The sequence below is a fragment of the Gobius niger genome (genome assembly GCF_951799975.1).
Source record: "Gobius niger genome assembly, chromosome: 6".
Classification (NCBI taxonomy): Eukaryota; Metazoa; Chordata; class Actinopteri; order Gobiiformes; family Gobiidae; genus Gobius; species Gobius niger.
This window is the reverse complement of record NC_136857.1, coordinates 38,805,399-38,819,229: the sequence shown is the minus strand read 5'-3', so window position 1 is coordinate 38,819,229 and position 13,831 is coordinate 38,805,399. Positions and strand designations below refer to the sequence as shown.

Genomic DNA, 13,831 nt, shown 5'->3' with positions numbered 1-13,831 from the left:
TCTGAAACACAATCACAGATTATCACCATGAAGTCCTCTGGGTCCACCTGAAACACAATCACAGATTATCTCCACGAAGTCCTCTGGGTCCATCTGAAACATTCACAGATTAACCCCATGAAGTCCTCTGGTCCATCTAAAACACATTCACAGATTAAGGAGGTAAAAAGTTCAGTTTAAATGAGTTTTCTAGGTCTTTCAAATGAGGCGTCACTCTGGCCTAGAGGCTGAAACCTTTTAGATTTGGGTAAAGCTGAACTGGAGAAAATGCGATCTTGAGATCAGCTGAAAGGTCTGCGTCACGTACCTGCTCCTGATAGTGGAACTCGTTGGCCTGGATTTTCTGGATCTCCTCGAAGATCCTGCGGAGGATCAGAGAAGAAGTTCAACCATCTTTAAAAGGAAGTTTAATGATGACGGACAGTGAGGAGAGAAACATGCGACTATATATATATAAAGTGTCTGTGTGTACGAGGGGAGCACCTCTGCTGAGGGCCCACGGTCTGCAGCATCTTCAGGTACTGGAAAACCACGTGAGCCACCTGCAAAACACATCACAGCACTTTATTGTAGCTTCTTCTCATGCGTTTGTTCTTTGACATGTGACAAATAAACTATCCATCCATCCATCCCCACGGCGCACCTGGTAGAAGTGGGCGTGGCCCTGCTCCGACAGAGTGATGACCACAGAGAAGATGGAGCAGGTGGCGTTCTGCTCGAAACCGCTCTCATCGTTTCCCCCGAAGAGCGCCAGAGCCCAGCACCTGCGCACAGATGGTTTGAATCTGAGGAGAACCAGGGAGCGAGGTGGGACCAGAGGAGACTCACTTCCTCCTCAGCAGAGCGAGGACGCTGCCGGCTCCTTCGTGTGCGAGCAGCCACGCGATGTAGTTCAGCGGCTTCACTCTGCGACAGGGAAGACGTCACAAAGAGAGATCCACGACCATATTCCTTTGTCCCACATGAGGGGGCAGTAGATGGATCAGGTTTGGCCTCACCTGTAGTGTTTCCCCTGAGGAGGCAGGGCCCAGCTGATGTTCAGAGCGTGCACCTTCTTCACCGGCACAACTGTGGAAACAAAAGCATCAGAACATGACGCTCTGGCTGCTGTGAGGGACGAGCTCTGGGGAAAGCACTGACCTCTGTAGAGTTTGCTGAAGTGTGGAGTGTCGAAGGGGTCCTGGAGGTGAGAGAAGTCCAGGGCGGCTTCTCCACTGAAGGAAACAGCATGAAGATAAATCAGTAACAGTCCGAGCTCTGGAATGTGTGGAGACTCACTTGTTTGGGATGTGAATGAAGATTTCTCTGACCCAGCGCTCCAGCGTGTCCAGGGGCTCTGTGGGAAACAGCACCTGGTTACGCCTCGTGATGTGACGGCTCTTTTCACAGTCGAGATCCGGCCAGGAGCAGCCGCACAAGTGAGTCTTTTATCGATGCCGTCTTAGATATTGTGAGAAGTTGCTCTGAGATCTTGCAGCTCTAGACTTAGAGCTTTAAGTGGGAAGTACATAGGGTGGAGAAACACTCATGACGAGTGGAGTTGTTATGTAGAACCGCCTTTTCCTCCTACCAGACTCTGCGGCCGGGACGGGGCGAGGGGTTGTTGGGGGGGGGCGGGGGGATGGGTGAACATGTGCTTTTGTTTTGGTCCCGATTTAGGCTGAGAGCCGAACAATCCGCGCCACAGTCGGCTGTAGCTCCATCTCTTTCTAAGTAAGGGATAATGCACGACGAGGCTTTGCGTCGGACGGTTGTTTCTGATGGTGCCATGGTCACGTTAATACCATGGTCACGTTAATACCATGGACTATACAGGGACTATAGAGACTTTAAAAATGTTAAAACCAAGTATTTTCCTCCCCTACATGTTCCTCCATGTCCTAATGTGTAGAATGAGCTCAGACCTGTTCACCACAACCGCCTCTACAATCCTGCACTGTCACTCAGAAAGGTGTTACTTCGGGTCTAAAGTGCCGTCATGCACGAGCTTAATACAGAAGCTGCAGTTACACATATGACCTGAGGTGGCAGCAGTGAGTATAAAATGGCCAACTTGCATCTAGTCTCTTTAACTGTTGCAGGACTAGCGGTGCGTTCGTGTGGACTGTGGAGCTCGTTTTCCTGAGATGTGACTTCACACTCTGCACTCTCACTGTTGTCGTCAGGACGCAGGCTCAGGTCCTTCCCTCGTGGGACAAAGAGGGCGACCTCCACTTTCCTCCCTACCTCCTGGGTCTATCACAGGCCCACTATATTGTCTTTAATGTATTTATTATTGCACATGTTGATTGTGTTGTATGACTGTGGATGTGCTGTTTTTATCGGGCCCGTACTGGCGCTTCTTCTGCAAATGAAGTTCCTAACGGATAAATAAAGTGAATTTGATTTGAAGTAAGAGATCAAATACCTGTTAAAGTACTCTGAAATGGGGGGAAAACTGTCAGCGCTCTCAGTGCTGCTGTAATAAACCACTCCTCAGTCCTGTTAGCTTTATAAGAGCCAGTCTCTTCTCCGGGCCTCACCTCGCGACTGCACGGCCAGCGTCATGTACTGCGCCGTGTAGTTCCTCCTCCAGAACTCTCGGAGGCGCTGGTACGTGTTGACGCCCCTCGCTCTGGGATCCAGCTTCAGCGTCTGAGAGTTTCCTGAAAGACGAGAAGCTGAATAATCACTGAAGCCTCACCAAAGCGACGCCTGGTGCTTCCTCACCACAGAAGAACTTCCCCATGGGGTGCCCGGGTTTGGCCAAGCTGCCGAACAGCGCCACCTTCCGCTGACTGTCGGAGGGCCGGAGGCACTGGAACTCTGGGGGCACAGGCGAGAGGTGGAAGGGGAGAGTTCAGCCTCAACACGTCTGAGTCCAACAAATGCTTCAGCTACAGGAGCCTTTTCCTTAATGAGGAGTCGATGAAGACAACAAACGGCTCCGATGGATTAGATCAAATCTAGGGCTGAGCACCGTTAAATTTGTTTTGATTATGATACTTGGTTTTCGATGCCGATGCCTGAGCCATACTTTTTTAAAATACCTATACTAATAATATTAGAAAACAGAGCAATAATGTTCGGGAGATCTGCACATTTACAATATCAGGTTCATCTCCAACGTCAAGAAATGTCCAAAAAAATTGGGAATAATTTGGGAGAAATAGTGGCAAAAATAAGGAACAAATAAAAAAAAAATAGGGAAAACAAAGGGAAAAAATATTAGTAATGAAAAATTAGCAAAATGAGGGAAAAAACAGGGAAAACAAGGACAAATGTGGACCAAAAAAAGAAAGAAACGACTCTGCATAACTTCAACTCATAACAACTCCGGCCAAGAAGTGACTTCCTGTTTGGATCCAGCCCGCCAGAATAAAAGCACAGCTCGTCTCATTGGTTAGTTCAGCAGGTACTTGCAACATTACAATCATCATTAAATACACACATTTAACCCCTTAACTCCCACCTGAACCGAGCACATTTTCTCCAGTTTGGCTTTACCCCAATCCAAAAGCTTCTGGAAAAAAGCTGTGAAAAAGCAACAAAACTGAGACGGAAACAATGATGGAAATGTGACAAAAAAGTGAGAAAAAATATGTGAAAAAATGACAAAAATGTGATAAAAAAATGACAAAAATGTGACAAAAAAAATACAAAATTATGACAAAAAATTGATTTAAAAAAATGAAAAAATGACAAAATTATGACAAAAATTTGACAAAAATTTGATAAAAAATTGATAAAAATTGGACAAAAAAATGACAAAAAATTAATTTAAAAAAATTGAAGAAAAAATGACAAAAATATGACGAAAAACTACAAAATAATGACAAAAATTTGATAAAAAATTGACAAAAAAATGACAAAAAATTGATTAAAAAAATTGAAGAAAAAATTACAAACATGTGACAAAATGTGACAAAAATGACAAAAAACTTACAAAAATGAGTTGAATACCCAACAAAAAAAATGATGGAAAAAAAATCTGTTGATGTGAGGAAAAAGATCCTTTCGGTCCAGGCGGGAGTTAGGAGGTTAAAGTGTTTACATTGAACAAATGAAAAAGATGGTGCTTTTATTTTGACATCTGTCATTATTAGCACTTTTTAGGTGACAGATATAAAGACAGATATAAACCTATTATTTAGCCCCCGCCTGAACCCAGCACATTTTCTCCAGTTTGGCTTTACCCAAATCTAAAAGATTCTTGAAAAAGGCGTCAAAACAGGGACAAAAACGAGAAGACGAGGAGGATGAGAATGCAACAAAAAACAACAAAAAACAACAAAAAACAACGAAAGGAAAAAGATCAGTTTTGTGGGTCGTTCGAATGAGGCGAGATCGTTTAGATTTGGGTAAAGCCGAAGTAAGAGGTTTTGAATCTAAGTGTAAATGTAGAGGAACTGACCGCTGTCCACGGCCTCCAGCTCTCGGTCCACGGCGTCCTCCATCATCAGGGGACAGATGAAGAACTGGGCCCATCTGCGACAGACACAGCTTTAGATCCGGTCCAGGACCGGTCCGGGTCCGGTCCGGGTGTTGTACCTGTCCAGAGCCTCCCTGAAGTGTCTCCTCTCCACGCAGAAGTGGAAGACGGTGTGTTCGGTGTCCGTGAAGGCGTTGTCACTTCCCCCGTGGTTCTTCAGGAAGGCATCGAAGCCGTTCTCCTGCGGGAACTTCTGACTGCCCATGAAGACCACTGAGAAGGAGACAAGACCATGAAGACCAGGTACAATGAAACCATGAAGACCACTGACACAGAGACCATGAAGACCACTGACAACGAAACCATGAAGACCACTGACAAGGAAACCATGAAGACCAGGTACAACGAAACCATGAAGACCACTGACACAGAGACCATGAAGACCACTGACAACGAAACCATGAAGACCAGGTACAATGAAACCATGAAGACCACTGACACAGAGACCATGAAGACCACTGACAACGAAACCATGAAGACCACTGACAAGGAAACCATGAAGACCACTGACAACGAAACCATGAAGACCACTGACACAGAGACCATGAAGACCACTGACAACGAAACCATGAAGACCACTGACAAGGAAACCATGAAGACCACTGACAAGGAAACCATGAAGACCACTGACACAGAGACCATGAAGACCACTGACACAGAGACCATGAAGACCACTGACACAGAGACCATGAAGACCACTGACACAGAGACCATGAAGACCACTGACACAGAGACCATGAAGACCACTGACACAGAGACCATGAAGACCACTGACAAGGAAACCATGAAGACCACTGACACAGAGACCATGAAGACCACTGACACAGAGACCATGAAGACCACTGACACAGAGACCATGAAGACCACTGACACAGAGACCATGAAGACCACTGACACAGAGACCATGAAGACCACTGACAGAGAGACCATGAAGACCAATGACACAGAGACCATGAAGACCACTGACACAGAGACCATGAAGACCAATGACACAGAGACCATGAAGACCACTGACACAGAGACCATGAAGACCAATGACACAGAGACCATGAAGACCACTGACAGAGAGACCATGAAGACCAATGACACAGAGACCATGAAGACCACTGACACAGAGACCATGAAGACCACTGACAGAGAGACCATGAAGACCAATGACACAGAGACCATGAAGACCACTGACACAGAGACCATGAAGACCAATGACACAGAGACCATGAAGACCACTGACACAGAGACCATGAAGACCACTGACACAGAGACCATGAAGACCACTGACACAGAGACCATGAAGACCACTGACACAGAGACCATGAAGACCACTGACACAGAGACCATGAAGACCACTGACACAGAGACCCTGAAGACCACTGACACAGAGACCATGAAGACCACTGACACAGAGACCATGAAGACCACTGACACAGAGACCATGAAGACCACTGACAACGAAACCATGAAGACCACTGACAACGAAACCATGAAGACCACTGACACAGAGACCATGAAGACCACTGACACAGAGACCATGAAGACCACTGACAACGAAACCATGAAGACCACTGACACAGAGACCATGAAGACCACTGACAAGGAAACCATGAAGACCACTGACAAGGAAACCATGAAGACCACTGACACAGAGACCATGAAGACCACTGACAAGGAAACCATGAAGACCACTGACAAGGAAACCATGAAGACCACTGACACAGAGACCATGAAGACCACTGACACAGAGACCATGAAGACCACTGACACAGAGACCATGAAGACCACAGACACAGAGACCATGAAGACCACTGACACAGAGACCATGAAGACCACTGACAAGGAAACCATGAAGACCACTGACACAGAGACCATGAAGACCACTGACAACGAAACCATGAAGACCACTGACAACGAAACCATGAAGACCACTGACACAGAGACCATGAAGACCACTGACAACGAAACCATGAAGACCACTGACAACGAAACCATGAAGACCACTGACAACAAAACCATGAAGACCACTGACAACGAAACCATGAAGACCACTGACACAGAGACCATGAAGACCACTGACAACGAAACCATGAAGACCACTGACACAGAGACCATGAAGACCACTGACACAGAGACCATGAAGACCACTGACACAGAAACCATGAAGACCACTGACACAGAGACCATGAAGACCACTGACACAGAGACCATGAAGACCACTGACACAGAGACCATGAAGACCACTGACAACGAAACCATGAAGACCACTGACAAGGAGAAGAAACCATGAAGACCACTGACACAGAGACCATGAAGACCACTGACAACGAAACCATGAAGACCACTGACACAGAGACCATGAAGACCACTGACAAGGAGAAGAAACCATGAAGACCACTGACACAGAGACCATGAAGACCACTGACACAGAGACCATGAAGACCACTGACACAGAGACCATGAAGACCACTGACAACGAAACCATGAAGACCACTGACACAGAGACCATGAAGACCACTGACACAGAGACCATGAAGACCACTGACAACGAAACCATGAAGACCACTGACACAGAGACCATGAAGACCACTGACACAGAAACCATGAAGACCACTGACACAGAGACCATGAAGACCACTGACACAGAGACCATGAAGACCACTGACACAGAGACCATGAAGACCACTGACACAGAGACCATGAAGACCACTGACACAGAGACCATGAAGACCACTGACACAGAGACCATGAAGACCACTGACACAGAGACCATGAAGACCACTGACAACGAAACCATGAAGACCACTGACAACGAAACCATGAAGACCACTGACAACGAAACCATGAAGACCACTGACAACGAAACCATGAAGACCACTGACAACGAAACCATGAAGACCACTGACAACGAAACCATGAAGACCACTGACAACGAAACCATGAAGACCACTGACACAGAGACCATGAAGACCACTGACAACGAAACCATGAAGACCACTGACAACGAAACCATGAAGACCACTGACACAGAGACCATGAAGACCACTGACAACGAAACCATGAAGACCACTGACACAGAGACCATGAAGACCACTGACACAGAGACCATGAAGACCACTGACACAGAGACCATGAAGACCACTGACAACGAAACCATGAAGACCACTGACACAGAGACCATGAAGACCACTGACACAGAGACCATGAAGACCACTGACACAGAGACCATGAAGACGAAACCATGAAGACCACTGACAACGAAACCATGAAGACCACTGACAAGGAGAAGAAACCATGAAGACCACTGACACAGAGACCATGAAGACCACTGACAAGGAAACCATGAAGACCACTGACACAGAGACCATGAAGACCACTGACAACGAAACCATGAAGACCACTGACACAGAAACCATGAAGACCACTGACACAGAGACCATGAAGACCACTGACACAGAGACCATGAAGACCACTGACAACGAAACCATGAAGACCACTGACAACGAAACCATGAAGACCACTGACACAGAGACCATGAAGACCACTGACACAGAGACCATGAAGACCACTGACACAGAGACCATGAAGACCACTGACACAGAGACCATGAAGACCACTGACAACGAAACCATGAAGACCACTGACACAGAAACCATGAAGACCACTGACACAGAGACCATGAAGACCACTGACAACGAAACCATGAAGACCACTGACAACGAAACCATGAAGACCACTGACAACGAAACCATGAAGACCACTGACACAGAGACCATGAAGACCACTGACACAGAGACCATGAAGACCACTGACACAGAGACCATGAAGACCACTGGCACAGAGACCATGAAGACCACTGACACAGAGACCATGAAGACCACTGACAACGAAACCATGAAGACCACTGACAACGAAACCATGAAGACCACTGACAACGAAACCATGAAGACCACTGACACAGAGACCATGAAGACCACTGACACAGAGACCATGAAGACCACTGACACAGAGACCATGAAGACCACTGACAACGAAACCATGAAGACCACTGACACAGAGACCATGAAGACCACTGACACAGAGACCATGAAGACCACTGACACAGAGACCATGAAGACCACTGACACAGAGACCATGAAGACCACTGACACAGAGACAAATCCAAAACCATGATTAGGGCTGGGTACCGTTAAATGATACAGGTCTGGTGTCAGAAAAAGAGTTTAGGTCCAACTCAACTTCAGGGACAGGATTAAAGGAGGTGAGTTGTTTCAGCTCAGTTTACCCAATTTTTTGGCCCATTTTTGTCCAATTTTATTATATTTTTCTATTTTTTTCCCTTCTTTTTCAAATGTTTTTCCCCAATGTTCATACCATTTTTTATTTTTTCCCCTTTATTCTTATTTTTGCCCACATTTTTTATTTTTCACAATTTTTTACCCTATATACTAATTTTTGCTAATTTTTTATTGCTGATAAATTCCCTATTACCCTTTTTTGCCCAATGTTTGTCCTATTAAAAAAGATATATATATTCTTTATTTTGTTTTATTTTTACAGGGATGTGTTTGCCCCATTTTGGGGTAATTTTCCCAATTTTTCCCCAAACATTTTTGCTAACTTTTTTATCCACTGATATCTTCCGTTATCCCCACATTTTTAGCCTCTTAACTCCCGCCTGAACCGAGAGCATTTTCTCCAGTTCAGCTTTACCCAAATCCTGTCGGCCAGTGTAACGCCTCATTTGAAAGCTAAGACCTACAAAACTAAATTGATCTTTTTCCTCACATGTTGGGCAGTCATCTCATTTTCGTCAAATTTTCGTGACTTTTTCGTCACTTTTTTTTTTTGTCCATTTTTTTGTCACTTTTTCGTCAAATTCTTAACACTTTTTTGTCCATTTTTTCTAAATTTTTCGTTAAATTTTTCTCACTTTTTTGTCAAATTTTTGTCCATTTTTTGTCACTTTTTCGTCAGTATTTTCTCCATTTTTTCACATTTCCATCATTGTTTTCGTCTCAGTTTTGTTGCTATTTTCACACCTTTTTTCCAGAAGCTTTTAGATTGGGGTAAAGCTGGAGAAAAAGTGCTTGGTTCAGGTGGGAGTTAAGGGGTTAAAATACAACACAATCCTTATTTTTGCTACATTTTCACCTGACTTTTTTGCCACATTATTCCCAATTTCTCACACATTTCTTAGTAATGAGAAACATAGCGGTCCCCAGCCCTAGCGCCATGAACACCTCTGCGCTTCCATCAAAGAACATCCACATCCGTCCAAAGTCCACTCAACAAATGCACCTAACACAAGTGATGCTTCATGAGGTGGACAGGGGGCGCTGTACTCACTGTGCTCCAGGAAGTGAGCGAGTCCCGGGAGCTCCTCTGGGTCGCTGAAACTGCCCACAGCCACGCACAGAGCCGCCGCCGCCTGCAGACAAACTTCAGGGTTCATAACAATTTAATCAATTCATCAAAGCTCAATAAATCAGACAGGAATTAGACATTGGCCTGTCACGATAATTACTACAGAATATCGACTTATAATTCAGTAAACGACAAATAAACCACACATTTTTGGGCTCAACGTTTCCCGTCTGTGACATTTATTTGCTTTTTTCTTTCCTTTTCCCCAAAATAAGTTGTCTCATTGTATTTTTCAAACAAATCCTTACTGTCATTTTCAAAGAGTGGAATGAAAACGTCCCTAAAGTTTAGTCCCTTAGTGTGCACATGTTGTCAGTGTGAGTCCATCCTACACGTGGACACCAAACATGTCAGTTCTTGTGAATGAATAAGCGTGGGCACCTCCCTGTCCTGGCCCTGTGTTTCTCCGGGCTGGGGGCTGTACTCACGGTGTCCTCGATGTCGCTGTCATACGGGTCTGTCTCTGTCTCTGCTCTGTCCCTCTTTGGTCTGAACATCTGGACTAGTCTGTTCTTTAGGGACGTCCAGCACCAGCACGCTGCCCCCTGCTGACACCTCACAGCTGTCACACCTGTATCACACCTGTATCACACCTGTATCACACTGCTTTACTCCTCTGACAGGTCCCGGTGAAGACGAGCTGCGTTCACAGGCTCTCGTTAAAAAACAAGTGTGTTTGAACGAGAGCCGGGCAATATGTCGTCTACAAGATCACATTGAAATGGACGGTTTGAAGGATTTGCACCATAAATGCTCTAATATAGGCCGGGGCCTTTATTTACTCAAGGGCATCTGGGACCAGGCCTTTATTGGAACCAGGCCACAATTAGAGACAGGCCTTTATTTCTATTTGAGCAAAACAGACGACCAGGAAAATGAAGAAAAACAAGATTTGTTTCCATTTGCACCTAAAATATGAGGTTCATTTATTAATGAACATTTCAAACCCTCTCCCAGCGGCTGGAACATTGACGCCTTTTATTTTGTCGGGACAACAGGAAGTGTTTCGTTGCTGTTAGCGGAGCTTTGACATCAGTGTCACTGCAGGTTTCTGTTTCGTTTTTACCGGACCGGATTATTTGTTGTTATCTCGTGTAAAAGGCGAGTTTAGACGGAGCGTTTGTGTTTGTGATCGATCATGAGACTGACCCGAGAGAAGACGAGACGCTCGCGCTGATGGGAGGAGTTATTTTGAGGCGTGGGACTGACCTGCACACGCTGGACGTGCTTTGAAGACGCGATGGAGACTTTATTAAAACCCTGGAGGGTCATAAACATTTGTCCTGTTTCCAAATATGGTCACAGGAGGTTTGAAAAGTGGCTAAATCTGTGTCAAAGTTACGCTGGGATCAGCTCCTCCGCAGCGTCGCCCTCGGCCCGGGTTCAGTTTGTTACTTCCTGCCCCTGTCGGAGACCCGGCCTCTGTCGGAGACCCGGCCCCTGTCGGAGACCCGGGCCCTGTCGGAGACCCGGCCCCTGTCGGAGACCCGGCCCCTGTCGGAGACCCGGCCCCTGTCGGAGACCCGGGCCCTGTCGGAGACCCGGCCCCTGTCGGAGACCCGGCCCCTGTCGGAGACCCGGCCCCTGTCGGAGACCCGGCCCCTGTCGGAGACCCGGCCCCTGTCGGAGACCCGGCCCCTGTCGGAGACCCGGCCCCTGTCGGAGACCCGGCCTCTGTCGGAGACCCGGCCTCTGTTAGACCCGGCCTCTAATGGAATACAGGCCAGTATTAGAGAATTTACGGTAACTGAAAAATGGAGGGTTAGAAAAAATTAGGGCAAAGTTTGGAAGAAATATAATAATTGGGGGAAATAATGTGAAAAAAGAAGTTGTGTAAAAAGGGGAAAGTGTTTTTTTTGTTCAGGACAATTATGTTTTTGAGCCAAATGTCCACCTTGAAGTTTCCAGAAGCAAAGAGAAGATCAGATGAGCTGCGTGAACCAAGTATACCATATTTGTATTTGTAGATCTTAATAATAAATACTGTGGCCGTGCCTCACCTGGTTTGAACTGGTTTGGTCATTTGTAAAAGATAAGATTGTCACATTGGTGAAAACAGCGGGAAAGCGTCAGGTCTTAGATATGAGGATGATGGAATAGTTTAGTCGTCGGGATCAAACCTGTTTCTCGGAGCTCGTCGTAGGCGTGTCCTCCTCCAGCGTTTCCGTGGAGATGGTGGTCCCGGAGTCCCAGGAGTCCGAGGAGTCCCAGGAGTCCGAGGAGTCCCAGGAGTCCGAGGAGGCGGCGCTGATGGGACTGCAGTCTGAGATCAGTAACACTCGGAGTCCGTTCGGCAGCTCCAGGAACCTGTGTTCGGCCAGACATAAGCACGGTCCCAAGCACAGTCAGATCTAACACATCTGAAAACATTCAGACCTTTAGATTCACGTATGAGAGTTTAATGCAATGTAATGCTTTTGATGAAATTTAAGGCCAGGATTCACTTGACAAGAGACTTTCCGTCCCTGCATCTGTACAGTAACGTCGGTCATATTTTTAGTCGGATGCATCCAGTACATTTATCTCATCGTAACCCCTTTACTCCAGCCTGAACCAAGCACATTTTCTCCAGTTTGGCTTTACCCCAATACAAAAGCTTCTGGGAAAAAAGCTGAGAAAATAGCAACAAAACTGAGACGAAAACAATGATGAAAATGTGACAAAAATGTGACAAAAAATGACAAAAAAATGACAAAACTATGATAAAAAATTGACGAAAAAATGACAAAAATGAGATAAAAAAAAGCAAAAATGTGACGAAAAAATGACGAAAAAAAATGACAAAAATGTGACAAAAAAATGATAAAAATGTGACAAAAAATTGACGAAAAATGACAAAAAAATGACAAAAATCTAATAAAATAATTGACGAAAAAATGACAAAAATGAGACAAAAAAAAGCAAAAATGTGACGAAAAAATGACGAAAAAAAATGACAATGAGACAAAAAAAATACAAAAATGTGACAAAAAAATGATAAAAATGTGACAAAAAATTGACGAAAAAAATGACAAAAATGTGATCAAAAATTGACGAAAAATGACAATAAAATGACAAAAATGTGATAAAAAATTGATGAAAAAATGACAAAAATGTGACAAAAAAATGACAAAAATGTGACAAAAAATTGACGAAAAAAATGACAAAAATGTGACAAAATTATGACAAAAAAATGACAAAAATGTGATAAAAATGTGACAAAAAAATGACAAAAATATGATAAAAAAACGGACGAAAAAATGACAAAAACGTGACAAAAAAATGACAAAAAATTACAGAGAAGTTACAAAAATGAGTTGAAACCCAACAAACACATGACGTGAGGAAAAAGATCGTCTCGGTTCAGGCGGGAGTTAAGAGGTTAAAGGACTATTTCTTAAAGGTTCAGGTGTAGTACCTTTTTAAACCACTAGGAGCGTCCTACAAACATGACTTTTTAGTTAACTCTCTCTACAAACGGCTGCGCGTTAGCTTCATGTGGGAAAAGAGTTATAATTTCCACACTCCATTCACAGCCAAACGGTTCATGGGTGGATCGTAAAAACATTGAGTAGATGAATCGATGACCAAAACAATGGTTAGAACAAACCTGTATATTTTGGGGTCGCTGGGAGACTTGGTGATGTCTGGATCTCCCTGCTCCTTCACGGGCGCAGGCTCTCCGTGCTCCATCACAGACTCGCTGCTCAGAGCCATGGTCCACACACTGAGGGTGGACAGAGTGGAGGGTATGCAGGTGATGTCACAGCAGGACCAAATATAACCTTTGTTATTGATAGTTTTTAATCAATTCTTTCTGCGGCAAGAAACACGAGTCCAGTCTCCATGGGGTCTCACTGTGTAGTTTTTATTGTCATGTTTTGGTCACCTTTTTGTCGCTCTGTCGTGGCTTCGTGTTGATTTTACATCTCTCTTTAGCTGTATTTTTGTTGCCTTTTTTGT

At 45.0% G+C, this 13,831-nt stretch overlaps 1 protein-coding gene across 1 annotated transcript in view; it reads right to left on the bottom strand.

Moving 5' to 3' along the window:
• nrd1b (nardilysin b (N-arginine dibasic convertase)) overlaps positions 1-13,585 on the bottom strand; it is a gene marked incomplete at both ends in the record, with an annotated part of 48,845 nt that extends 35,260 nt beyond the window's left edge. The window contains 14 exons of the mRNA XM_079559060.1: positions 308-362; positions 484-542; positions 644-764; positions 829-906; positions 999-1,068; positions 1,141-1,214; positions 1,279-1,336; positions 2,523-2,645; positions 2,710-2,805; positions 4,394-4,467; positions 4,531-4,684; positions 9,812-9,893; positions 12,010-12,196; positions 13,479-13,585. Coding sequence (XP_079415186.1) covers positions 308-362; positions 484-542; positions 644-764; positions 829-906; positions 999-1,068; positions 1,141-1,214; positions 1,279-1,336; positions 2,523-2,645; positions 2,710-2,805; positions 4,394-4,467; positions 4,531-4,684; positions 9,812-9,893; positions 12,010-12,196; positions 13,479-13,585 — 1,338 coding nt within the window. The remainder of the gene's footprint in view (positions 1-307; positions 363-483; positions 543-643; positions 765-828; positions 907-998; positions 1,069-1,140; positions 1,215-1,278; positions 1,337-2,522; positions 2,646-2,709; positions 2,806-4,393; positions 4,468-4,530; positions 4,685-9,811; positions 9,894-12,009; positions 12,197-13,478) is intronic.
• Positions 13,586-13,831: the final 246 nt, after the last annotated feature.